This window comes from Saccopteryx bilineata, chromosome 2 (assembly GCF_036850765.1).
Source record: "Saccopteryx bilineata isolate mSacBil1 chromosome 2, mSacBil1_pri_phased_curated, whole genome shotgun sequence".
NCBI classification, from domain to species: domain Eukaryota; kingdom Metazoa; phylum Chordata; class Mammalia; order Chiroptera; family Emballonuridae; genus Saccopteryx; species Saccopteryx bilineata.
In genome coordinates this window covers 345836598-345863823 of record NC_089491.1, presented here as the reverse complement: position 1 = coordinate 345863823, position 27226 = coordinate 345836598, and the positions used below count along the sequence as shown (strand labels likewise).

Sequence of the window (27226 nt, the reverse complement as noted above, 5' to 3'; positions counted from 1 at the left end):
GTTTACACGGATAGAAATTGATTTTTGTTTTTCAATAGGTGAGAAAGGTCATTAATAGAATTAACTTTCCTTTCCCTATATAAATGCTAAATCACACCTTAGAATCTTATTAATATGGGCAGATCACAACTTTAGGGTATTATCCTAAACGTCTATTTGTGATTTAGTGGCATTAAATTGAGGCGTTTTACAATAAAAACCTTATTTCGAGTAGTGGTTAGGGATTTTTTCTTTTTTTTTTTTTTTTTTTTTGGCCATACATCAGAAAGTAATATACTCATAGTACTTTCTTACTAGAAATTACTATCATAATTTGTTCCTGGAAGATATATTTATTTTTCCAATATAAAGTGATAAAGGAAATGCACCGAGGCAACTTGAACTTGAAATCATCCCAATGCTTCAATGGAGAAAACAAATCTGTAGGTTAGTATTTTCCGAACTGTGGGTCACAACTTGTTTTTAGGTCGTGAAATCATTTAGTGGACCATGGCAATTTTTTTTAATGGAAAAGCAAAAGGTAGAAAAGAAAACCTCAAAATTATTGGAGTACATCTACAGTGAACTTATTTTTCTAAATTAATTGTTTTCTCATTTTTACATTTCATTGAATTTGTTAAAATGCTTTAAAATACAGATGAAAATTGTCTTCTGTGGACTACATGTACTTATGGGATGAATGGATGTCATTGTCTCATTGGAGTCCCTTGTTTTTGTTTTCCTATGTGTTAATAAACACAGTTTAAATGACTACAGGATACAACTTTTTAAACTGGCTGTGCCTGTATTTACTAGACCTTCTCAAACTGGAGCAGTACTATCTGATGAGATCTTAGTTTTCACTACATGAATAAGAAAATAAAAACGAGAAATATTTAAAAGACCAAGGTCTTTTCATTGTAATATATAAGAGTGAGACTACAGAAATATTGAGATTTCATATCAGTTCCCCTTAATTTGCATGAATTCTTGGCTAAATTGACACACATTTCAAAAGTCCAACTTTATCATACTTACACAATTCTATTAAGATGTACAGTTGTTAAATATTGGGTTTCTCCTTTTTTTGTTTTTAATAAATACAGTTTAAATTAGATGAGAGGATCTTCAAGTCCTCTACTTGACCCACTTCCATTAGTAACTGTTGGTCATGATGTTTAAGATGCTGTCCCTCCCCTGATGATGTCTCCAGGACGCCGTGTTATTTAAGGTGCTCCAGAGGGAGGCCTCCCTACATATAGATATGTGTTTACTCACCAGAAAAGAATCCTTCCTCATAACAGAATTTAGTGAGTTTCCCCACTGTGCTAAATATTTATACGTGTATTTGTTTTAAGTGTTATTCTGATCTCTGCAGATAGTTCCCAGTTGCTCTACATCTCCCCAAGTGAATTCAGACGGGGAAGCAGCGATACCATATGGTTGATCAATCATTTTGACTCTGTACATTCAGGGAGAAAACAAAACTAACAAAGCAAACACAAAAAGCAAATTTCTCAGTAGCTCGCAGCAGCATTTGATTTCAGAAACACCTCTTACAGAATGGTAGCTTTGCCCTCCATTTCTTTTCAGTAGCAGTCCCAACAGCCATATCATACGGAAACACCAAGACTATTTATTTACAAAAGAAAGGACACCTATCCTTCAATAAGAGATACTCTGTGAGTGAACACTATTTCAAAGAGCCACTGGGCTGGACTTGACCAACATTCATTCCCGAGGCACCTCTTCTGTTATAGGAGCTGTCCTAGGTGCCAGGGACAACCCAAGCACGGCCACTGTCCTCAGAGAGCTGACAGCGTAGAAGGGAATGAGATGAACACATAGAGCAGGATGTGTTGGGAACAGTGACCGCATATGGTGTCACCAGTGAACCGGGAGTGTTTCGACTCAGAGCCAGCTGTCACGCAGCTGAGCACTCGGTCATGAACTTGCTCTGTGTGTTGTACATCTGCACAAGGAGCTCAGAAATTACAGTTTCCCTCTGTTTTCTAAGGAGTCCTTGACAACATAAATACAACGATTGCCCAGAACATCCCAAGAAATTGTGTGAAAACTGTACTGCTTTCTCCATTTCCTATCCTGTCCCACTTTCCTCTGGGAACATCTCGCTTTGCAATCGCTTTGGAGTGCAGGACTCAGAGAATATTGCCAGGTTTCTGTGTCTGTTCAGGTAACGATGTTACTGAAGCCTCCCGAAGATGTCAGATTTAAAAATGACCCTCCAGCCAGGCCTGTCTTCCTTCAGCTGATACAGACATCTTGCACTAACCCTTGTTTGTTTGCTTTTTTCTTTTTCCTGACAACTTGCATAAATTTAGCAAAACCACTTTGAAGTTTTGATGCAGGCCGTTGACTATATCTTTGAAGTTATAATGAAGTTATTATAATCCTATTACTAGTAGTGAAAGCGATTTCAATGTCCATGAAGTCAAAAGGTACCAGATACTGTGCTAGTAAAATAAACATTCTTTGTTTTTAAACATAAAACAGTCACTTAAAGGAATATCAGTTCCTCTATTAAATAAGAACGAGCATTTGGAAGAAATAGAAGGTTTTAGTGCCCTAAGGCAGTCTCAACCAACTCTTCTTCTCCTCGCCCAAACCTCCCCTCCTCAGTGAGGTTCCGAGTTTCCCTCATTCGGTCAGCACCCGGGACAACCAAGTCAGAATCTCAAAACTCCAGATCCAAACAGAAGCACCAGCATGAACCCTGAACAACACAAAACAAAAACGAATGCTACTTTATCTATGAAAATCGCTTCAGCAGTTGCCGGTGACAACGTCGCAGGTGTCACTGACCTGAGGAGATGTCGATCTGGCTCATCTTGGTCTGCGTGACGTTGATGTGAACACCCACTTTGCTCTCCGTGAGGTCGATCTCCACGTTGCCCAAGTTATCTGCGAAGTGACTGAAGAGCAGGAGCCCGTTGGGGTTCCACGTCCTGAACTGGAAACTGACCGAAAACAGGTCCTGGTTGAGCCGTCCGGGCACCTCCAGGTAACTGGTGGCATTGAAGAAGACGGGCACCGTGTAGGGCTCCACGCACGAGAAACTCAGATTGCCCTGCAAGAACAGGAGGGTGTTCTTTGCAGTAAATGCCAAGTAAAACAAGCATGCATGTAAGACAGCAGACAAAGTGACAGTTCTACAAATTGCACAGCAGAGCACTAGCCTGTCCCGAATGCTCGCACACGTGATGTGAATTCAGCAACTGGATACCTTGGCATGGGTGTCCTTGGAGGGTGTACCTAGCAAGGTGCAGAAGTTGGTCATCAGGTGAGGAGTCTAACAAGCACCATCCAACACGACACTGACAGACAGCCTGCTGTGATGGGCTGACCCGGATGGGCTGTGTGTCTCTAGAAGTCTGAGTGTGGACCAGTGGATTTTCTGAAGACCACCAAGACCCCTCCTTGAAATAGTTAAAACCTGGAAACCACTCACATCAGAGCCAGAAGACCACAGTGAGCATCTATGTCACAGGCTTCACTACCCAATGGTAGTCAATCTTTATTTAATTACCTCATATTTGATAGGTTTAGAGCCTTAAGGGGAAAAAAATGTATTTATTTATATACTCGGATGACTTCTCCTTGGAAACATGGAAATGAGTATAATAAAGGTCCTGGTTTTAACACTTTTGAAATACTGAATTCCATCATAAACAAGAAATGGTGAGCCCTGGCCAGTTGGCTCAGCAGTAGAACATCGGCCTGGTGTGTGGGGGACCCGGGTTCGATTCCCGGCCAGGGCACATAGGAGAGGCGCCCATTTGCTTCTCCACTCCCCTCCCTCTCTGTCTCTTTCTTCCCCTCCCGCAGCCAAGGCTCCATTGGAGCGAGGATGGCCCGGGCGCTGGGGATGGCTCCTTGGCCTCTGCCCCAGGCGCTAGAGTGGCTCTGGTTGCGGCAGAGCGACGCCCCAGAGGGGCAGAGCATCGCCCCCTGGTGGGCAGAGCATCGCCCCTGGTGGGCGTGCCGGGTGGATCCCGGTCGGGCGCATGCGGGAGTCTGTCTGTCTCTCCCTGTTTCCAGCTTCAGAAAAATACAAAAATAAAAAAAAATAATAAAAAAAAATAAAAAGAAATGGTGAGCCACATATGTGAGACATTTGCAAACACGATGCTGGCATTTTAAGGGCTGCACACCTGCCCAGAAGAAGCCCACATGGGACACCTATTCCCGTGAAATAAGGAACCAGACACATGCAGGCTAACATTCCCTGCCCCACTGGAATGAAACTCACCATCTATTTCTGGTGAATTCAATCCCAAAACCAGTATCACTTCTCAGGATACATCCAGTATCTACTCATTCAGTGATTCTAAAGTCAGTTTCACACTGTTGAGCCCAACACAAGCATGATAAAAAATGATGCTATGATGTTGCTGTCATACAATACTCCACACATTCTGACAATTAGATTATAACAGAAATTCTGTGATTTTTCTATGAGTCGATATTTCAGGTGGAAACAGATCTTACCACGTTCGAGGGCTCCAATTTCTTCCTCCGTGCCAGGTCAGTGATATTGATGCCATTGTAGTTAATGGTCTCCATGCAGCCTTTGAAATTCTTCCGACTGCTGGAACTTGGCTTCCCAGAGAAAGGTATGCCTCCAAAGGTGATCTTTGAGAAAAATAATAAATAAATCAATAAGCATTCACAGTGTATTTGACTTTTAAAAAAAATTAACATTCCCAATATGTTAGACAATGCTATTAATATAGGCAAGGCCAGTTACCTTTACATCGACCAATATATATAGACATTGATCTGACTCTGAAAACTGTTGCTTATAAATTTATTCTGTTATTGAAGTGTGTAACAGTATCATTAATTCTGACAATTAGATTATAACTTGAAGAGGAGAGCAACCGTCTCTTGTGTTTCTGCTGCCCAAAAGGCATTTCATAAACTTCCCCGGGAATGTTTGAAAACATATCATACAACAAACATATTTTATTATGTAATATTACAAATGAGTTTTTATGTTTATCCTTCAAAGACATACTATCAATAAATGCTTCTAGCTATTATGCGATAACCAGCACTTATATGTAAGTTAATAAAACTCTAGCCAAAGGCAGGAAATATTGTATCTACCCAACATTGACTTATAGTCTAATGACCATTAAAGTAAAAAATTAATTAGACTTGTGGTGAATACAGGAAATAGTTCATGAAGGCCCATTACTATATTGATTAGGAACATCTTAAAACTTGGGGGATATAGCTGGAGATGTACAGGCCCATATATATATCTTTTAAATTCTAAGGAATAAAAAATTTAAATTCTATTTCTTTTTGTGAATCTCTAGCTATTATTATTGCCTATAAAAAGAGAGTTATGTATTTTTTCGTATATCTTTGGTCAAATTACAGTATTGTTCTATAATTTTCATATAATACAAAATTTTACTTATTTATGCACTGCCAATTATGACATTTACCACTAATAAAGGATTTGTAGTAGATGAATCTACTAATCATACCTGTACTATCAAGATATATAATCTAGATGTTATCTGTGCTTTAATTATCATTCAATGTTACCATTATCAATTTTCCTTACAAAGTTTTGAAAATGAAAGCAATAGTTAAGATGATTTTAAATGTCAAGACTTCATATTTGATACATAATGCAAAAGTCTTTGCGTTCTAGGAGGCCATTAAAAAATTATGTTCTATTACTTGGCATCATGGCATTTAAAATGTGTAATTGGATTTCAGGGAAAAAGCACAAATTAATAATGGTTTATGAGGTAATACAGAAAATCAAAATACCTCATTTAATAATGGTTAGCTATACATCATTAATCATAAAGTTTAAATATAGAAAGGAAAGAGGAAAACAATATATTTAAAGGTTTAAAAACTACAAAAGGAAAAATAGATAATAACTAAAATAATAGAATTATTGAAACAATATTTTCAAGCAGCACGAAACTGAACTTAGGTACATGTAGGTGTACCTGACACCAAAGGTTAAGAATTATAGATACTTTGGGGTGGGGGTGGGGAATATTATATTGAGTGGGACACTGAAAACCATGTTAGCGCAATAAATTAAAAACTTAAAAAAAAGAATTACTGATACTTAAATGGAGTGTTGGGTTTCCTAGCCATACCTTATTATATTGATATCTTCCCCAGCTGACAGTAATACAATCTTCTATGCTTAATGACATGTCGCATCACATTTTTAATAATATGAACTAAATACTCATTTAAAAGTGTTGTTTTATTTCTTTTCTGTGTGTTAGAGTTTACCTAGGTATTTTCATTTCCCTTTGGGAAAATAAAATGACATATGAGTAAATTAGGTTTTGACATTGTCAGTTAAGTTTTCTTTGGAGAAGGCACCTAATTAGCAATAATCCAAGAGGCAGCCAATAGAACCCCGAATCACAGGTTACACTTCCTCAAGTTCACCTCATAGTCCAGGTCAAGGTAGTCGAACTCCCCATTGGTGCGGAAGTGCTGCATGCTCCGGTCCAAGGTGAGGTCAATGCTCCGGCCCTGGCGCTCGATGACCACAGAGTGCCAGTGGTGGTCATCCAGCAGGCTGCCCATCATCACGGACGTGTGGCCGTATATGGGGCCAAGCTGGTTGCTCCCTGAGGCACAGGAGTGGAAAAGAAACATGAGGTGACAGCACAGCTCTGGGTAGCAGGAGCCTTTTGATTCAGACACTACTGATGGCTGCCTGGTCCACTGAATTTGCTATAGAAAAGCTGGCATGATGACTAGACTTAAAAACAGCTTTATGTTCAAAGTACATAAAAGCTAGTAAAGATGAAGAAAGTTTACTCCCTTAAAAATAAAAAAATAAAACAAGCTTTTATTTTTTTAGATCCAAGATATTTATTTTAATTTACAATTATTTTATATTTCTTTTTCTTTTCTTTTTTTTTATTCAGTGAGAGGAGGAGAGGCAGATAGACTCCCATATGCGCCCTGACCAGGATTTACCTGAGAAGTACACTAGGGGGAATGTTCTGCCCATCTGGGGCATTGCTCCATTGCTCAGAAATGAAGCTCTTCTTAGCAACTGAGATGGAGGCCATGAAGCCATCCTCAGTGCCCTGGGCCAACTCGCTCCAATTGAGCCATGGCTGCAAGAGGGGAAGAGAAAGAGAGAGAGAGAGAGAGAGAGAGAGAGAGAGAGAGAGAGAGAGAAAGAGAGAGAGAGAGAGAGAGAAAGAGAGAAGTAAGAGGGGGAGGGATGGAGAAGCAGATGAGCACTTCTCCTCTGTGCCCTGAGTGGGAATCGAACCTGGGACTTCCATGCGCCACAATGATGCTCTACTATTGAGCCAACCAGCCAGGGAAATTTTTTTATATTTAGTTATGAATTTACTGGGGTGACATTAGTTAATGTAGTTATACAGGTTTCAGGTGCACAATTCTCTAACACATCATCCATACATTACATTGCATGCTCACCACCCCAAGTCAAGTCTCTGTCTATCACTATGTATCCTGCCTCTACCCTCCTCCACCTTCCGCCACCTGCCTCTCCCTCCTGCAATCCCCACACTCTTATCTGTGTCTATAAGTTTTTTTTTTTTTTTTTTTAAATAATACCCAATTTATTTATTTTTATTTATTCATTTTAGAAAGGAGAGAGAGAGAGGGAGAGAGAGAAACAGAGAGAGAGAAGGAGGAGGAGCAGGAAGCATCAACTCCCATATGTGACCTGACCAGGCAAGCCCAGGGTTTTGAACCGGCGACCTCAGCATTTCCAGGTCGACACTTTATCCACTGCACCACCCCAGGTCAGGCCAAGTTTTTTTTTTCTTTGCTTAATCTCTTCACCTTTTTCACTAGCCCTCTAACCCCTCTCCTCTTTGAATGCTTTCAATCTGTTCTTTAAGCTTGTTTTTTTTTTTTTTTTTTTTTTTAATTATTAGGTTCCTTTTTAAAATGATTCCCCAGCTCTCATGAACTCTGGGGTCAGTGGACCTGAGTTCTGAGGATCTATGATGCTGGGCAAGTTAACTTCTCTAGGCCTCTGTTTCTTCAGATGTAAAAATGGGGAACTAATAGTCTCTGCTTTACAAGGCTGCTGTGGGGATGTGATTACTTAGCACACACAATGAACTTAGCACGCTTTCTGACATGCAGGGAACATTTATTAAAGGGCTCTTGTTAACAATTGTTTACTATGGAGGTCGGTGTTGTTATTTTTGGTGAAGAAAATACAGCATGACAATGTTCAGTTTTCTCTGGCTCCAAATGCCATAATCTGAAGCACAATGTAATATCTAATGACATGGAACATTTACACAATGTCATACTTGAAAATAAACACCTGCAAAAATAAATATGTAGCATTCATCTAGCTTTGTAATAAGATCTCCACAGCAAGAAGACTACACATAAGAGTGAAAGCCTGTGGAGAGTCCAAAATGTTTACTAAGATCACCTCTGGAGGCTGTTCAATATTTCTATGCCTTTTTCTATTTTGTTTTTTAACAAATGCTTTTTATAGTCAGGCAATACTAAATGCTATTAAAATATACAGCTGCTTCAGAATGAATAGCATAATAGTAATAAAATAAGAGAAACACAGGGCTGACTGAAGAATTAAATGGTCTCCTTTTGCTTTTCTGCACTGAAGATCCTGATGATGCCTACCCCTGATATTCTTTACTGATTCCCGAGGTTAAGCTTTCTTCCCTTCGGTGATAAGAGTGTAGGTGATGACTGTGTGTGTATGGGGGGGGGGAATAAATCTAAGCGAGAGGCTACATTTGATTTTATTTGTGGGGACTAGAAGACTCAGAAGCAGATAGATGTGCCTGATATTTAGGTAATGGCCTTAAAGAGTGACAGTGGATGAGTGACTGCATTTCCATGGCTGTCATAAATTCTGGTCAGTCAATAAAAGTCTGTAAGTAAACAGCTCTCCAGGAAAAAGACCCTAACTTTTTTATTTTTTTCCTTTTGGTGTGGTCACATGATTAGTTACTTGTTTCAGAACAGTAATGTTTCAGAACACCCTTGTAAAAAGCACAGTGGTTCTACATGTTTCACTTCTCTTTAAAAAAAAAAAAAGACGAAAAGTCTGAAAAAATAAACTCTTCATTGCTGCACCAGTGTGCGTGCGTGTATTTTTAAAAATAACTTCCATTTTGTTTCCTGGGTTTCTCTCCCCAATTCCTCCTTAGTAACTTCTCATTAAACTTACTGGGTTGATCAAATCATATAGATTTCAAGTGTTCAATTCTTTGACACATCATCTGTTGATTGTCTTCTTATTTTCTAGTGAACCTTGTTTCAAAATAATTAGGACTAATTTTCTCCCGGATAACACATAAAAGCACAATAAAAGTTCAATATTAAGAGTAGGGAGTATTATGAAAAATTACTACGTAAAGTGTTATCTCTTATTTCCACCATTGAAAAGAATATGGTCTATGTCCTTCCTGATTTCCTTTTTTATGTTTCATACATATTATACCGAGTGTGAATCATCAGTGACCCCTAGGTTGCCAAATGGTAACTTCCCTGTCTGTCTTCTTATGTGACATTTAAAGGAATTCAACACTGTGACCAACTCTTTCCTTTCCCTCATCTTTGTGACCTCACATACTCTTATTTCCTGCTATTCACTGCCCACCTGTCAATCACCAGTTAGCACCCTTTCTTGTTAATTTCACACATGCAACTCCCTAAGAGAAATCTCAACTCTGGTGACTAATCAGCAACTAAAATCTACCAGGGAACAGATCTCTGTAGTTCCTCTATTAGAGGAAGCTAATGATCCTCTATTAGAAGCAACTCTACAGGGGAAACAGAGCTTTTTCTATTTTTGAAAATGGCAATGATGTCCCCTGGAGCCTAAACTGTACCCTAGGAAATGTTTTCAACTTATTCTCTTCCATTCTTACTAAATGCTCAGTTCATTACAAATCATGCTGAAGTTGGCACTAAAATCATCTCCAGGGGGGACCTTTTTCTCTGCATCCCCACTGAGAGCCACCTGCTGCAAGCCAGTGTCAGCCAGCACCTTGTACCATGAGGCGTCCATCTTTGACTCTCCTGTTGATGGGAACATTTTCTCTTATAAGAGGTCTCAATAAACTTCCCATGCTTTAAAAAAATTATATTTAAGGCCTGTACTGTGCTCTATAGAATCTTATGGAATTTAGACAATCCCTAAACTTTTGGATTTCATCTGCTCTTCCACTTACTACCTCTGTGCACACCAGCAGCCTTGCTGTTCCCTGAGGCTATTAGGTCTTTGTCTGTTGCAATGGCTTTCTCTGAAATGCTCTTCTCCCTGGCATTTTCCTGGCCAGTGGTTGTCATTAGTCGCAGCTTAAGCATCTTCTTGTAGAGGACTTTTCCCAGTATACATTCTGACGTTGACCCCTGTTGCCCCTGAAGTATTATATTAGTCCATTCAATTCATTTCATACTACAGGTGACTCTCAAACAACACGAGCTCGAACTGTGTGGCTTCACTTACACGAAGGTTTTATATCATAAACGCAGTCAGCTCTTTGTATCCATGGACCTTAGCATTCCCAACCTCAGATGGAAAATACTATTTGCGGTCCATGGTTAGATGACCTGCGGATGCAAGAGTCAACCGTAGAGTTGAGAGTTATGCATGGATTTCCACCTGCAGAAGGCAAGGGTTAGGCACCCCACACCTGCCATGCTGTTCAAAGGTCAATGGTACTTATCATTGGAACTCATTCCTTTTGATTTAGTTATTGTAAAATAATAACAGATAGCAGACTGTCTGACTCCTTCACTGGGTGATAAACTTTATGAACTCCAAAGTCCTTCTCTAGTTTTTCGACATTGTATCACAGATGCTAGTACACACCTTGTACAATACAGGTGTTTAGTAAATATGTTTTTAATAAATAAGTTGTCAGTATGTCAATATCCTGTGTGTTAGAAACAAATTAATAACAATGTGAACTTTGTAAAATAACTTACATTTTAAGAGGCAAACAGCCTCAGCGTTTCACAAACGGAAATATTAATGAATGGAAAGAATGAGGGCAAAAGTCAGAACCTACCGAGGTTCAAACTGAAGACCAGCTTGGCTCTTTTCAGTTCCAGAGTGATGTAATCCCCCTGTTGGCCTTCCCCATGCAAGATCACCCCTTCACTCTCGGTGGTCTTAAATTTCAAGGCGATGACGTCTTTCAGTGTTTTCATCTTCTTGTTTCTGAATCTATAGGGTAGCACCACATGGCCATCAAAGTTGATAACATCAGCCCCTAAAAATAAGAAAAATAAAAATAACGCTACAGTTTAGTGATTGCACACTGACATCCGGTTGTGAGTACATCCGTTTCCAACCTGGGTCTGCACAGAAAAAAAAAAATGAGAAAGAAGTGTTTGTTTTTTTTTCTCTGAGAAATTTGGAGTCCTGGATTCTTGTTCTATTTTTTCTTTTGGTTTATTGTGTGCTCTGAAGTGAATTATATGGAAAGTCGTCATAAAAAAAAATGAGCACAGACACCAATATCAATATAAAATGTTACTTCAACTGTAATTATGTGTAATGACATAAATGCTATCAATGATTTATAGACTTCAAATTTTAACTTGGGAGTCCAGAGTTTATGGGAAAGAAGTCAAATTTTTAATTCCCTGCAGGGTAATGAGATTCTAATGCCTTCCTTTTTAAATGAGGCTAATTCTTAGGATTTTTAAACATACATTTTACTTACAAATTAGCTTTACTTTGACAGAAGATGGAAAGCCCTTGAAAGTCAGTCAGGGTTTGACGGTCTACTCACTCGCTAATGCTTTTTCTATCCTACAACATTTTGGGTAAACTTTACAGTAGCACTCAGAGTTTATAGTGACTTGAACTTTAAGGAGCTTCTTACCATTTGCTCCTGGGCCTCGTGTCTGCCTGAAATTTCTTGTTGGCTCCTTGCCTGCAGAATGGAGAACTGCGCTACTCATCGTCTGGATTACATTGAGCCTCAGACATAAATGAGTTAAAAGAACACATATCTAATCTATCCTGTGGCCATAAGAGTTCTAATTGGTCTTTAGGGAATTGCACTGGAGACAAAACTGTAGAAACTTTTTAGACGTATTTACAACTTTGCCACCATCCTCAAACAAAGACGATTGTGGGGATTTGTTTTAAACTGCTACTTTGTTTACCTCAGAAATAAAAATGGGATGATCGAATTTATTGTACTCTATTGGTTATTGTGTTTCTAATCCAAGGGGTCAATCTTTGAGTACGAATAGAAACTTAGTTCCCATAATTAGACCTTTGTCATTAAAAGTATTTTTTAAAATCCATTCATGTGGCTTTTAATTTGAAATCACGGAAAACCTAGTCAAACTGGGTAGCTCTAATTACTTTCCAATCACAAGACTATCAGTTGGGATAAGCGTGACAGAAGGAGTCGTGACTTGGGGCGGTGGATACACAATATAGTCAACAGATGATGTAGTACAGAACTGTACACTTGAACTTATATAATTTCATGAACCAATGTCCCCCAATAAATTCAAGAAAAATAAAAAACAAATAAAATGAAAATAAGAAGTGAAAAAAGAAAGTAAGTTTAAATTCCTTCTTCAAGTCATTAACAGACTTTGAATCCTTTAAAAATATTTATCCCATTATCTCAAAATATTTACATTAAAAATAGTTTAGAGAATTCTTGCATTCTAAAAAGTTCAGAGAGAAAATTATAACTTTGCAGTTTAAGTTAAAATTCTAATAGCCAGTTCTTTACTGCCCATAAAAAAAGACTTTCTTAATCAACAGAATTTGGTTCTTGAGAGTGTGAATCACAGAGGTTTATTTTACTATGGGGGAAAAAACACCAGCCATTAAATTTTGGTTTCTGCTCACAGTGCAAAGCCAATTAGACTTTGGTTTAATCAACTATACTGTCACAGCTGAATTCTAAGTGAAATATCTTTATCATCTGTGATGAGAAATAAAAGAGAGAAAAACTGAAATTTGATGATCAGAGACCAGGTTGAATTTATAATCCCATTGTCATTGGTAGATATTACTTTTTTTTTGTCTTGAAACATGCATCAATGAAAAGTCAGAAGGAAGGGATAAATTCTGAACTCTAGAAAGTAACTCTGCACTCAATTTCCTATCAGTGACAATTGAAGAACAGACACATCATGCTTTTATACACCATCCATATATATTAATTGACATAATGTATTTCCTGCTCATGTCTCAGGAGGCAAATGTTCCCTGAGCTTAGATAGAAAGAAAAAGATACCCCACCTATCTTTTCTTCTAAACCAAAATCTATACTCAGTCTCAGGTACAGGATAGTGACTTAGGCAAATGTTATCTTTCTTCCCTACATGCAGGGCAAAGGAAAAGATGGCAGAAAGGATGGGGACAGTTGACTTCTTCAGCCAGCAAGTCCTAGGATATTAACTAACATGGACACTATCCAAACAGATTAAGCCTCATCTTACACCTGGTCAGCGGTGAGTTGAGAAACATACGTAGTGCTTATCATGTTATGAAATCAAAGGTGTTCTTTTCTGAATGAGTTAAATACTTGCACAGTGTCAGTTAGTTGGCTGTGATTTTAGAGTTTGCCATGAAATTACAACATTCCTAGAAATAATTGATGCTATATAATGTATTCCTACATATATACCATGCACTTTTAAAAGAGTCTTGGGTATTGTAACATCCAGAATTGAGTTCAATTTCCTACAAAAATACCTTCAAATTTCATTTGACATCTAATAATATGTTCTGGTTATTCATGGACAAGTCACCGCCCTGCCCACCCTCCCCCCTACCCCATAATACTGACTTGCTTATCACCTCCTAGAATTAAGTTTTCTGTGCAGTGATTAAGTACGTGGTTGCCCTGTTTAAGCAAGCTGAGCAACAATAACAGTCACAAAGTGATTGCAAAATCACAGAGCTTCCTCAACCGTGTTTCCAACAATAACTCAAGAGAGCTAGCTGGTCATGTGCCTGATTCATCAAATCAACACCCTAGAAAGCATTAGTTGTCATTGTTGTTGTTTTTAAATTCATTGTTACTTACTCTGCTTTCTGAATTTGGAGAAGATATTTCGGGAAGTTCTTACCCTCTATTCAAATCATTACAGCCTTAGCGACTGGAGAGAGGTCCTCCCGGTTGGTTCCTGTCTCTCTTTGCCACGCCTTCTCGGCTCCACCCCCTTCCTCCTTTCTCTTCTCCCTATTTTCTCTCTCTTTCTGGCACTGCAGATCCTGTATTCTTCTGCCTTACACTGAGAATCAGCCACTTCTCTGAGGAGACCCTATTCCTTGGTTGTAGAACAGTATTAAGAAGTAGGCAGGTTTATTTTTTGTTCGTTTGTTTCCTTTGCTTTTGTATAAAGCAAACAATACATTCCCTACATATAAATATACTTATAATTCATCTGTATGATATATTCTCCCACACAAATAACTAAATTAATGAGAAGAGAAACAGAAACACAAAAGTCTTCTTGTAATCTATTTCACAAGTATTTGCTATGTTTTGAAGCACTTTTCATTTTAATCAAATGCTTTTGTATACACCATGACTTTTAAAAACAGTATTAATAATTGTTAATATTTAATTCAGTGACTACTGATTACTAATTAAATGCACTAAAGTATCACAACTACTGAAGGTTTTAACTGTCAGAGAAAAAGAATGATAATATCAAGCTACATTTGTGTGGTGAAAGGGAAAATTCATACCGTTACTAATTGACTTGGTATTATTCACTTGACAGACATTAACTCGGGTGGGACATAGTCTATCTCATCCCCTCTGCACACGATTTTTATCTGATTTTTTTCTTTTAATTCCCTGCCTTGTATTTCGATATAGTATCTGTGGTTTAAATCTAAATCAACAGTTAAAACAGATTTCAAAATGTCAATAACAGCTAATTCAGAGTAATAGCATCAAATGAGTTTTTTCTAGATAGCTTTATTTATTTATTTATTTATTACTGAATTTATTGGGGTGACATTAGTTAATAAAATTATATAGATTTCAGGGGTGCACTTCTATGATACATCATCTGTAGACTGTATTGTGTCTTCACCACCCCAAGTCAGTCTCCTTCACCATCTATTCCTCCTTTATCCTCCTCTACCTTCCCCACAGCCCTTCTCTCTGGCCATCACCACACTGTTGTCTGTGTCTGAACCCTTTTAGAAATGGTGACTCTGAAAAACCTCTCCAACTTCGAGAGAAATAAAACAAAACAAAAACCTTAAAAGCTCTGTCTTGAAGGTCAGCATCCCATGTTTTATGCAATATTTCTTCCTAGAATGTGTTGTTTTGTCCTTAAGTGCCTGCCAACTCATGCTAGCACCACAAGAGTACCAGGAGTCTGATTTCATTTGCCCATAAAATTTGGACTCCACTATGTAATTACCTGGATGACTGAGCCACATGACCTTCCCCAGGCATACCGAACTCTACCTGTCCAACTTCATAACTCTCTCTCGGGGGCCCCCGGGTGTCTGTTCTTAGGACAGAGAGCAGGGACTTTAGTGAGCCTCTCCCTTCCTCATGCTCCTGCAGCCAGCTCACAGTCCTGTAAAATCAGTGCGCCTATGTTGCAAACACAATGCTTATGTTTTATATGTATGACTGCCACGCTACCAGCAGTCATATGTTAACTGTCTATTGCGTTAACATTGTTAATGTACATTTCCCATCTCCCCATCTCATTTTCCTCAACTCTGTTCTCCACACAGAAGCTAGAGAGATCTTTCCGAAGTTAACATGTTTTTTTGCAAAAAGCTCTTCGGCATGGCCTGCAACACCCTTGAGGGTGGACAGACCTGCCTTCTCCCCACACCCCACACCAGCACACCATGGTGCCATCTACCATGTGCCTTTCCAGGTGCTACGCTCATTCCATTCCACAGCTAATTTTAAAATCTAGTTCGAGTTTAGCATCCCCCAAGGCTCGCCTACTAGAAAAGCCACCTTGTATGAAGCAGCCCTTGCTTGTGGTCCCAGGGCGCCCTTGGATAGATTACCGTGTCCCTTCTCATCTCACATGGAAATGGAAATGATCTCTCTATGGCACGGATTTCCTCTGTGGAGCTTACACTTTCTTAAGGTACAGACTCTGCATTGTCCCACTTTGTATTTCTGGCACAATAAACACCTGCTGCATAATCGGTGTTCGGGCAAGGTAAGAGGACATTCCAGGGTTCTCATTCTTCTTCTAAACCATGCCTAGTGAATGCAGTTCTCTTCGTAAGAGTGCAGACTTAAGCAGCATTTAGCGTATGCATTTATTGAAATACAACAACGGCAGGGTTCTGATGGGAATAAGCCATTTAAAACACTGAATGGTTTTACACTAGTTATACTGGATTTATTTGTTTAAAAGTCAAAGACGAAAACCAACTTTAGTGTGAGTTTAAATGCAAAATATATGTATTCCTTTTTGTTGACGACAGTTAAGGAAAACTTGCCTATTCAAACACTAAAGTTACTAAGTTTTAGACACCTTTTTAACCAAGAAATTTTAATCTAACTTGAGATATTCACTGACATTCTATATTATTCAATGAAGAAGAAAGATGGCTTTACCATTACATATATTTTATTATTGGATTATGTCATGAAAAACTATAATATATAATGAGCCGCAATTAGCTAATCACCTGATAGGCTCACTTGAACAAAACACAGGGAAATATTAGTAATATTAAGAATTATATTATTCAACATGAAAATATAAAAAGAATACCACCAAGACTCCCTGCTTCCCCAAAATGGTAATGTGTGTATGTGTGTGTGCGCATGCACGCACACATAAACACACATACACACAGACACAGGATATCAGAAATACAAAGTGATCCACTTCTGAGAAGGGTTACAGCTCTAACACATCAGATAATACAGGGATAATAGGCAATTTCTGAAAATTAGCCTAAAATCTATTTGTAGGAAATCCATATGGAAGCTATTTTTATTTTTGTAAATCAAAAAGTCCAATAAATCAGACTTGCCATCTCTATGACAACATAGCTTGTTTACTGAAAATAGCTCTACAACTTTTGACCATATAACTAACATCTAAATTTCTGTTAGGGAAAAACCAATCTAGAGTTCTAAATCCTGAGTAAATACTCCCCAGGTGAGGAAAGGAACCAGATCAGATTTAGGAACTTGTCTTTGGGGTACTGTTTTCATGGTAATTTGCATAGTGTTGAGGAAAAGACAGTAATGATCCAGACTAGTAAGAGGGACTGGTGGACGTATTTCGGATAATAAGGGAGGGACCCTTTATCCACCTGTCGCAATCTGAAGGTAAGCAGTAAATCTGGTGTTATGGATGGATGGTCAGAATGCCATTGGTTCAACTACATGCTTCCTGGACCATGAGAAAGCTGACATCACCTTACTTCCTTAATAAATGTCCTGTTCAGCATCTCTTTATCTCTGTGGAAATGAAGGCTGTACTCTGTTTCTGGGTCTACATTGAGAGAAATTCAAACATTGACATTTTAAGGACTTCTCTGAGTATAAATAGCTTTTGTAACAGCATTCTATCTGTCACACCTTGGGAAGCATATAAATTGTTAGGATTGACCTAAATGGTCACAAATATGAACTGTAGGAAGTTGAAAATAGGATGCGTAGGCACAGTGTCAAAATGGATCCCAGTTCCAAATTCTGTTTCTTTCTTAATAGCTCTCTCGCTCTCCCCAAGCCTCTCCCAACCTTTCCTGGAATTAATGGGAATGTGTGACATTTGTTTGCCATTACGTCTTCTGAATTCAAAGTGATCCTCTTATTGAGGCTGCAAAGTTCTTCCACTTCACCTCAAGGTGTCAAATTATTCTACTAGCTCAACTCTTCTTCAAAAGAAAAGGCGAGATATCACCAATAGGAAACCTTGGTTTATGTTAGGAATGGAAATTTAATGCGTAAATCATACAGAACAATATCTAAAGTCCTTAAGGTAAAAGAAACCAAGTCAGTTCGCTCTCCGGGCCCAAATGAAGCAAGGGAGCACACAGTCTTACATTCCCTTTGGTGCCAGAATGAAGCATCTCTTGTTCTGCGTGACTTGGTCAAGCTTACGAAGGACTCTGCACTTATTTAATTTTGGATTTCAAATCAGATTTCAGATTGGCAGAATTCTAAATTATAGGGCATATTCACATTTCCTGATTAATTTGGCACATTATCAGTAGGAAATCTCCAAAGGCAATTTTTATTTTTTTATTTTTTTGTATTTTTCTGAAGTTGGAAACCGGGAGGCAGTCAGACAGACTCCCACATGCGCCCGACCAGGATCCACTCGGCATGCCCACCAGGGGGCGATGTTCTGCCCCTCTGGGGCATTGCTCTGTTGCAACCAGAGCCATTCTAGCTCCTGAGGCAGAGGCCATGGAGCCACCCTCAGCGCCCGGGCCAACTCTGCTCCAATGGAGCCTTGGCTGTGGGAGGGGAAGAGAGAGAGAGGAAGGAGAGGGGGAGGGGTGGAGAAGCAGATGGGAGCTTCTCCTGTGTGCCCTGGCTGGGAATCGAACCCCGGACTTCCGCACACCAGGCCGATGCTCTACCACTGAGCCAACCGACCAGGGCCCAAAGGCAATTTAAAACATAAAATCCAGGAACACTGAAACGAGTCACTCTTGGGTGACTAGTTTGAATAGTTAGTTGATTTATAGGCAGAAAGGGGTTGAGGGAGGGTGAGGAGGGGAGTAAAGAGGGACAAATATTTGGTGACAACAAATGATTTAACTTTGGATGATGGGCACACAACATAATCAACAGTTCAACTGCTATAGAAATATTTACCTAAAACCTATGTACTCTTATTGATCAATGTCACCCATTAAATTTAATTTTCTAAAAAAATTGATTTACAAAAGATCAAAATTTGCACACTGAAGTAAAAAACTATATTCTAAATGACACATACTGTTAATTTATAAAAAGGAATTGTAAAGAAGTGTATATACAAATGTACACTCAAAACCTAAATAATCTTATTAACCAATGTCACCCCAATAAATTTAATTAAAAAGTAAGATAAAATAAAACTAAAAACAAAATAAGACAAAAAATGTGTTTTTCTTCTCTAATTTCTAGTTTTCTAATTTTAAAACTTCCAATTTTGAAAGTTACCACAGAGTGGCTGTAATAGTTATAGAAAAATATCCTTTTTTTGCCATTAAACTTTTACTGTCCCATAGAGATCCTTTTCCATTTCCCCAAATTCAAGTGAAACTTCTTTTCCAAAATTTGAAAGACCTGTTTGATAACTTGATCAATCTTTCCCTCTTGAAATTTAGACAAGTTTTGAAATATGAATTAGGACAATGAAGGTCAAAGTGCAGAGGTTAAGGAAGGTCATGAATTCAAAGAATTTTTTGTGAAACTCTGCTCTCAAAAATTTGTTGCACTCCACTAAAAAGATGGTCCTGTTCCTTTCAATGGATTTTTTTTTCTTCTAAAGCACAGACAGCCATTGTCACTATCTGCTAAACTTTGTGTTTAAATTGTTCTTCCAATTATGAAAATCAATGCTGTTTCTGTGATATCCATTTTATTGCAGAATTCATTTAAAAATGAAATAGAATGCATCTAAGTTCACTCGTATCCCTACACACACAGACATGCGTAAGTGTATGTACATAAACCGGTCTTATACACAGACCCACTTCTGTGCTGAGCTGGCCAAACCCAAAACAATGGCTACAGATGTTTTTCTTGGGCATCCTCCTATTTCAGTGACTGCCCACTCCTCCTTACCCATTCAACATGCTAACAGGCACACTGCAGAATATCTGAAAAAATAAGTCACATGAAAACAAGTATCTAATGATGCTTAACACTTGAAATACTTTATTGGGAACAGCACTTGAAGGGATTGAGAGGCCCCAAGGAGTGGAGGAAGAGTTCCTGAAGCTTTCGAGTTCCACCAGGTCGATAGCAAGGGACTCGCTGGAACGGTGAGAACGCGGAACCGCAGCCCCTCTCTCTGCGACAGCATCCCTCTCGATCACAACAGAGGCAAGAAAAGAGTTATTCCCAGTATGAAAGGGTAGCAGAGGCAAAAACGAGCCCTCTCTCTAAGTTGTTAAAGTTCGGCAATATGCTTTACTGAGGTTTCGCCTGCACCTGCTTTAACAATAAACTTCTATCCAGCTAAAAATGAAATCAGGGCCCTGGTCGATTGGCTCAGGGGTAGAGTGTCAACCCAGCGTGTGAACGTCCCAAGTTGATTCCCAGTCAGGGCACACAGAAAAAGTGACTACCTGCTTCTCCCCCTACCCTCTCTCCCTCTCCCACAGCCATGGCTTGAATGGTTCAAGCAAGTTGGCCCCAGGCATTGAGGATGGCTCCATGTCCTCTCCTCAGGCACTAAAATATCCTCAATAGCTTGGTTGCCAAGCAACAGAGCAGTGACCCCAATGGACAGAGCATCTCCTGGTAGGGGTCTTGGTGGGTGGATCTCAATGGGGGCACATGCAGGAGTCTCTCTGCCTCCTCGCCTCTCACTTAATAAAATAGATAGATATAAAATCAGTTATTTCCCAGACAAAAATTTCTCGGTAGCATTAGACAAATGAGGAAGTCTGAGATTAATTATTTCCTGTGACCATATCAAAAAGAGAACAGTCAGAATATGTTCTCCTGTTACTAAGGACAAAAGTATGAAATTGCTCCGTTGTTTTTCTCTTATCAGTTTCACTCCATTGCTTCCCTTTTCTTCTTTGTGTCTTCCTCTTGTTTCTTTTTTTTAAACTCATACCTATTCGTCAAATCTCGTCTCTTTCAAAACTCGTTAAGCCAAGAGCTTGCCCCTTCTTTCCTATTTAAACAATGTGATTCAGTATTTTCATTATATTCCCATTAAAATGCTCCTTTAATAATATCCCTATTAATTTTTTTTTAGAGTTTATGCCATTGATTAGTATTAAAGTTGAAAACATTATAATGAATTTTTCTGGGAAACTGCTTTTCAGTGGCACGCCTCATTGGGTTTCTTACCATTTCAAGTTGTGCTTTATGGGGCTCCAAGGTTTAAAGGAAAATTCGTTGGGGAGACAGGACCACTGTCTGACTTCCAGAGCTTCTGTGGGCATGCAATGGCTAAATAATTTCTAGAGAAACACACCAGGAGTTTGGGCTGCAGACACAAATGGCTTGCTCACCACTATTAATCATTTATATCTCTCTGATCAATAGATCAGAGAATGACTTGTATAAAGACTGTCTGAATGACAGAATGGGAAGCAACACACTTATAAAATCATGAGGCATAAAGAGGATTTAAAAATAAGAAGTTAGCTTCAAAGGATTGACTAGGTAACATACAGTAAAACTTTCATACATACACAGTCAAGGCATGTCTAGCTCGTATAAACAGTAAGTTTATGTTTTAGGAGAGATGTCACCTAGGGTAATGTTCTTCAGCCTAAACAAAAAAGAGATACAGATCACAGTAACAACATTAGGAGCTGCATAACAAAATCACTAAACATGCTATTATTTTCAGTGCACTTTTCTTTTTTTTTAGCGAGAGACAGAGAGAGAGAGAGAGAGAGTCAGAGGGAGGGACAGATAGGCACAAACAGGAACAGAGAGAGATGAGAAGCATCAAATCTTCGTTGCAGCACCTTACTTGTTTACTGATTGATTTCTCATATGTGACTTGCCTGGGGGTCTACAGCAGACCTAGTGGCCCCTTGCTTAAGCCAGCGACCTTGGGTCCAAGCTGGCAGCCTTGCTCAAACCAGATGAGCCCGCGCTCAAGCTGGAGACCTCGGAGTCTCAAACCTGGGTCCTCTGCGTCCCAGTCCAACACTTTCTCCACTGCACCACTGCCTGGCCAGGCTCAGTGCACTCTTCTTAATCAAGTTATTTTTCTTCAATCAAAGATACCAACTTGACATTATATAATTTATTTAAACTAAAAAACATGTTTTCTTCACTTTGAGAAAAAATGAACTAGCTTTTATACTTACAAATAGCTGAGTCAACGGGTAGCAAATAATTAAATTATCAATAATTCATTGAGGCAAACATGACATGATGTATTAAATGATGTGGCTACAATTTGGCCCACCCACAACCCCTTCCTAACACACACAAAAAATACATTAACTTTTGCTCTTAACTGTAAGAGGAGGCAGCCTGTGGAGGCAAGAACAGCATTTACAGACTTTCAAATTTATTTACTCAAGATAAGTTTAGAAGGGGGAGTTTATGTTAGTGCTTGCTTCTCTCCAAGCCCCTAACAAGAAAACATAGTACTCCTCATATTCTAAATATTAATTTTTCATTAGTATTGTTCTTGTAGAAGCAGATATTTATATTAGAAACTGTAGCAGACACTCTTGGCTGCTGGAGCCAACATTAATTTCCTCTTTTGTTGTTGTTGTTCTTAGATGGACCTTGTTTTTACTCAGGTGTCCATCTCTTATAATCCAAAGGAAGGAGACCTCTCTCAGCACCAGAGCCAATCTTGAATTGACAAGTCAGCCACGGTGACGCCCTGCCTTTTGCTACTGTTCGGCTGAAGGGTGGGCATGTGAACCAGTGATGGCCAACGTTGAATAGGGAATTGAGCTGAGAGGAGAGGGCCTCTCTTGGTTCCTAAGACAGAGATGGCATCACAGATGGCCTCATCCTTTCTCTCCTAATCGCAGAATGTGAATATGAGATTGAAAAGGGGTAGCCATCTTGATATGAGGATGGGTCCAGCCCCAGGACCAGATGGACACATAAAGATGCAAGCGTAGTTTATGAATCATTGAGTTAATAAATCAACTAGCTCTGACATCTGCTCCACCATTGAACTGTTGGCATGTGGGCCTTAGAATGAGAGCGTCTGGGTTCATGCTGAGCTCCACAGCTTCCTAGCTACTGGATCTTGAGAATCTTACTCAACCCCCCTGTGGTCTCCATTTTCTCATCTATTAAGAATTGGGGATAATAGTAACACCAACCATCTAACGTTCTTAGTGAGGATTAAATGAATCAACACATATGAAGTCTTTAGAACAATGCTTAGGAAAAAAAAATCATGCATCAAACTATGCTGCTTCCATTTTATTACAGACTCAGCATGGAGTAAATAAAGGTTTAGTATCAAACCAAATGAGACAAGTGATAAAGAAAGAAAATATATTCAATTAGGCTAGAGAATAGAGCTCTTTTATAATAAAAAGAAGAAAATGAGGCAGACACAGAATAAAGTTGCTTGCGTTCAAGTATCGCAGTCAAGGGACCTGACCTATTGCTTCTACCTGAACGGCGGCCAAAGTGGAACCTGCCGACACCACGCAAGGTCTGTTAAGGAGTAAAAGAACACTGAGGTGATAGAGAGTCAAAAAAACCTGTTCTTTCAACAGCTTCCGAATTCCCTGTCTCATCAGTAACAGCTTATCAAGCATGAGATGGGAGAACAATAATCATCGGGACTCCAGATGGAAATGTTTAATGCATGTGCTGTTTACAGGGCGAATATAAATTGCAAACATGGTGGGATTTGGTTAATCTGCTGAATAAAAAAAAATAGATTGAATTTGTTCGACTTTAATTAATGAGTAACTGAATATTTGACACCGCAACAGGCTTAACTCTTTCCTGCAAAGTCAACTTCCCATGACTCAGCAAAAAAATACAAAAAACCCCCACCCAAAACCCAACTTGGTAATGCCGGTATTATTTTCCTTACCAATGCAATCTTTTCAGAGCCTATTTTGCCACAGAGGTGAAATCTCAGGTGCCCTGCCATCTTTATGCTCTACAATTGATGATAAAATGTGTTGATTTACATAACTCCATGGTCTACACTGGAGAGGAATATAGAAATCATTGAAAATGTTCAGCACCCCTGGGAGGAAGGGAGAAAGGTGAACCTGATGTCATGGGCAAAGGGATGAGACGCCTAATACCCGCTGATAGTGACAAGGAGTCGGAGGATGCAGGGGACGGTAATGGAGAGGGATAAAATATACTGCTCACAAAAATTAGGGGATATTTCAAAATAAATATGAAGTTATAAAATATCCCCTAATTTTTGTGAGCAGTATACATGTTTCTGTCTGTATTTCTCTATTGTATCCTGTGTATATTAGTCAGATTTTAATTGTGTGCATGCATATATATATATATATATATATATACATAGAGAGAGAGAGAGAGAGAGAGAGAGAGAGAATTCAAATAATTTAACAAATTTAACAACCGGTTCTCTGCCCTAATGACCATTTTAAGTATGAGAAAACGATATAGTGAAAGATAGTTTATTATTTCATGCATTTTATACTTAAATAAAAACAATAAAAGAGATACACAAAACTAGATTATGAGTTTTTAAATATTAATAAAAAATATTAAATAATACCCCCCCAAAAAACAATAAAACTGTTATTTAAGACATTTCCATATTGCTTCGTGATTGGCACCCTGACTTACAATTTTTTTTCACCTATGGATGGAATGAACATTCCTACGGGCGTTTAGAATACACTGTTGTGCAGAAGAATGTTAAAAAAGAGTAAGGAATGTAAACTTGTGATTTCCAGATTGAGCGGCTGCCCAGGCACCCACCTTAGAGAGAATCCTGATTACAAGTGCCATTTTAACAACTGGTTTGCTGAACTCAACAAAAAAGTAGGTAATCGGTTTGGTTTTCCCAAACTGAAGCAAACTGGCTGAATCCCACCATTGTGTGTGTGTGTATGTGTGTGTGTGTATTATGTATTTATATAGTACTTTCTTTATGTTCCAGGGATTTTAGAAATATTAATTTATCTAGTCCTGATAAAAACCCTACTACAATGGTACTAATGTTATTCTCACTTTACAAGTGAGAGAACAAAGAGAGAGCACAGAGAGGTTAAGTAACTTGACAAGGCAGCTATGAAATGGTAGGGCTGGTATTTGAGCTATGACCCCGCCCTAGGACAGTTCTACGCTCAGCCACTACACTGATGGCCACACTGATCTAGACAAAATGGAATGCAGGCATATATGTATTTAGTAGGTATCTGTTAATAATGTCAAGATACTGAAGAACGAGTCAATGTTTTGCTGGTTAGACTGTTTCAGGGAATACGAGGATTTTGCTTCAATGTAGAATATTCAACTGCCCATCGACACTCATGTTTTCAATTTTTTCCTTTTGTGAATCAGGGGAAAATCATCATAAGCAGCTCATTTTTTGCTTGCACAGAATAGCATTTGCAAGTGGGGAAAAAAAAACCCTGCATGTCCTTCCATCACAGGGTAGCATGTGCTACAAATGCCGAAAGGAAGAAAATTTAGGCCACCTCATCTGTCATTCTACAGCTAAAGATGCCAATGCAGGTCCTCTTTATAAGAAAACGAAGGAGAAAAGGTAATTATGCAAAAACAATAAGGTGGTTTCATTTTAAAAAGAGAGAGAAAGAGAGATAGAGAAAGAGAGAGAGAGAGAGAGAGAGAGATATGAAAATATGAACCATAGGAACAATATGGCCAAGATGGTAAAAAAAAATTTAGGTAGATATTGTCTCATAATGAAAGTAGTCTTGTTATTTTAAGAAGCTCCATGTACAAGTATTTTCTAAGTAATTTAATTAAAACCTCTAATGTGAGAAGTATCATTAGAAGCAAGAGAAGCAGTTGTGTTGTAAAGAAACCCAGGAAAAGAATACAATGTCTTCTATTTTGGGGGCTGATGGGTAATTGCTATCCATTTGTTGATCTGACATTAGAAGTGAAGTAGCTATTTTAAAATGCAAATAGTTTGAACTTGACAGTACTGTTTTGCTTCTTCTTGCTGTGTTTAAATTACAGCTCTTGCATTCTTTTCACTAGGAAAGCCAAAACTTCTGTTAGAATAGGAAATACAAACAGCCTCCATATTGCACATTATCTGCTGATGCCCCTCGTAATATTAATGACATTTACACTGACAGGGAGACGTACATAAGGAACATCCAAGAGTCTCTGGTGGAGGGTAAGGTTTTTGTCTTTTGTTTTTTCTTTATTAAAAATTGCCTACATTTTCATCATTTAAAACACAGCAGATTCAGAATTGCCTGGAAATTCACAATTAATTTCACCTGAGAAATGCGTTCACCTAACTCGATCACATTAAAAACTTTGTATTTCATACATGCATACACTACTATTCTTGTGAGTGCGGGATGCTTTATGAATGTGATCTTACTAATTCTCAAAATGTTATCCCCAAAGGCGAGAAGGGACGGAATTTTTAGTAATAAAACTTTTGTGCTAGGTAGAGCGAGGAGGTGAAACGCATTATGATCCAGTCTGCGCTTCGTGCTGCCCACCTGCCTTGGGAAGTTTTTAAGTCTTTGATAAATGGGTACATGAGAGCAAAGGGCGCTAAAGCCCTGCGGCGGTCAAGAGCACCCAGACCTCAGGTTAAAGAGACACATGGTATAAGAGCAGGATAATCATACCTCTCTCGCCCAGTAATTTCAGACAAATGGGCAATCAAAGGTTGTTGACCTGCGCAAAATGCATAGCAATTTACATAAATGGAACACGTACATTTAAATAACATTTAGCAGTGGACGTTTAGTTCCATGCATTACCATTTCCCCTATTATTTATCGTTGTGAAGGATCGTTTTTTTTAAAACTTGCCTCTCTAAGTCAACCCTTAGAGAAAAACACTGTGGTGTAAACTCAGGGCAATTGACAACTTTCTAAAATGGACCAGGAGTTCATATCTTAATCTCCATGTTATGCACATCCACAGGGTGTGCCCCAAATTGCTTGGTTATAAATGCAGTGCCTTCACTTATAATGGAAACAGTGCTCCCAAAGGAGCAAATCTTCAGATGTGCCAGCCACGGATACTCGAATAGTTCAAACCCTGACATCTCACATTTGCAGGCTTCAGAATTCTTGACTGTCATCTCACTTTTGACAGGCACTTATCCACAAAGATAAGATAAAACACATGCCTACATACCTCCCGATGTGCAATAAAATTTTACAGTCATGAAACCACAATGACATCGTTATATAGACCCATTTTGACTTTTAATCCGATTTGTATTCTAAACTCCTATCTTGTCTCATCCACACAGTTCTATTTTAGTCCTATCACGCCACTCTTCAAAGGTAACTCACCGTACAAGGCATTTGGAAAGAAGGAAGGATAAACAACAACAACAGATTTCCTGCAATGAAAGGGGCTTTTACATTCTGACCATGAAGAAATGCAAATCAAAGCATGAAACT

General features: G+C 38.7%; 1 protein-coding gene across 1 annotated transcript in view; it reads right to left on the bottom strand.

The window, feature by feature from the left end:
• Positions 1 to 27226, bottom strand: part of CNTNAP2 (contactin associated protein 2) — a 1332419-nt gene that overhangs the window by 705643 nt on the left and 599550 nt on the right. Inside the window, exons 5-8 of the mRNA XM_066262524.1 lie at positions 11049 to 11252; positions 6439 to 6623; positions 4489 to 4632; positions 2803 to 3067 (exon numbers count right to left, since the gene is read on the bottom strand). Of these exons, the coding sequence (XP_066118621.1) occupies positions 2803 to 3067; positions 4489 to 4632; positions 6439 to 6623; positions 11049 to 11252 (798 nt within the window). The remainder of the gene's footprint in view (positions 1 to 2802; positions 3068 to 4488; positions 4633 to 6438; positions 6624 to 11048; positions 11253 to 27226) is intronic.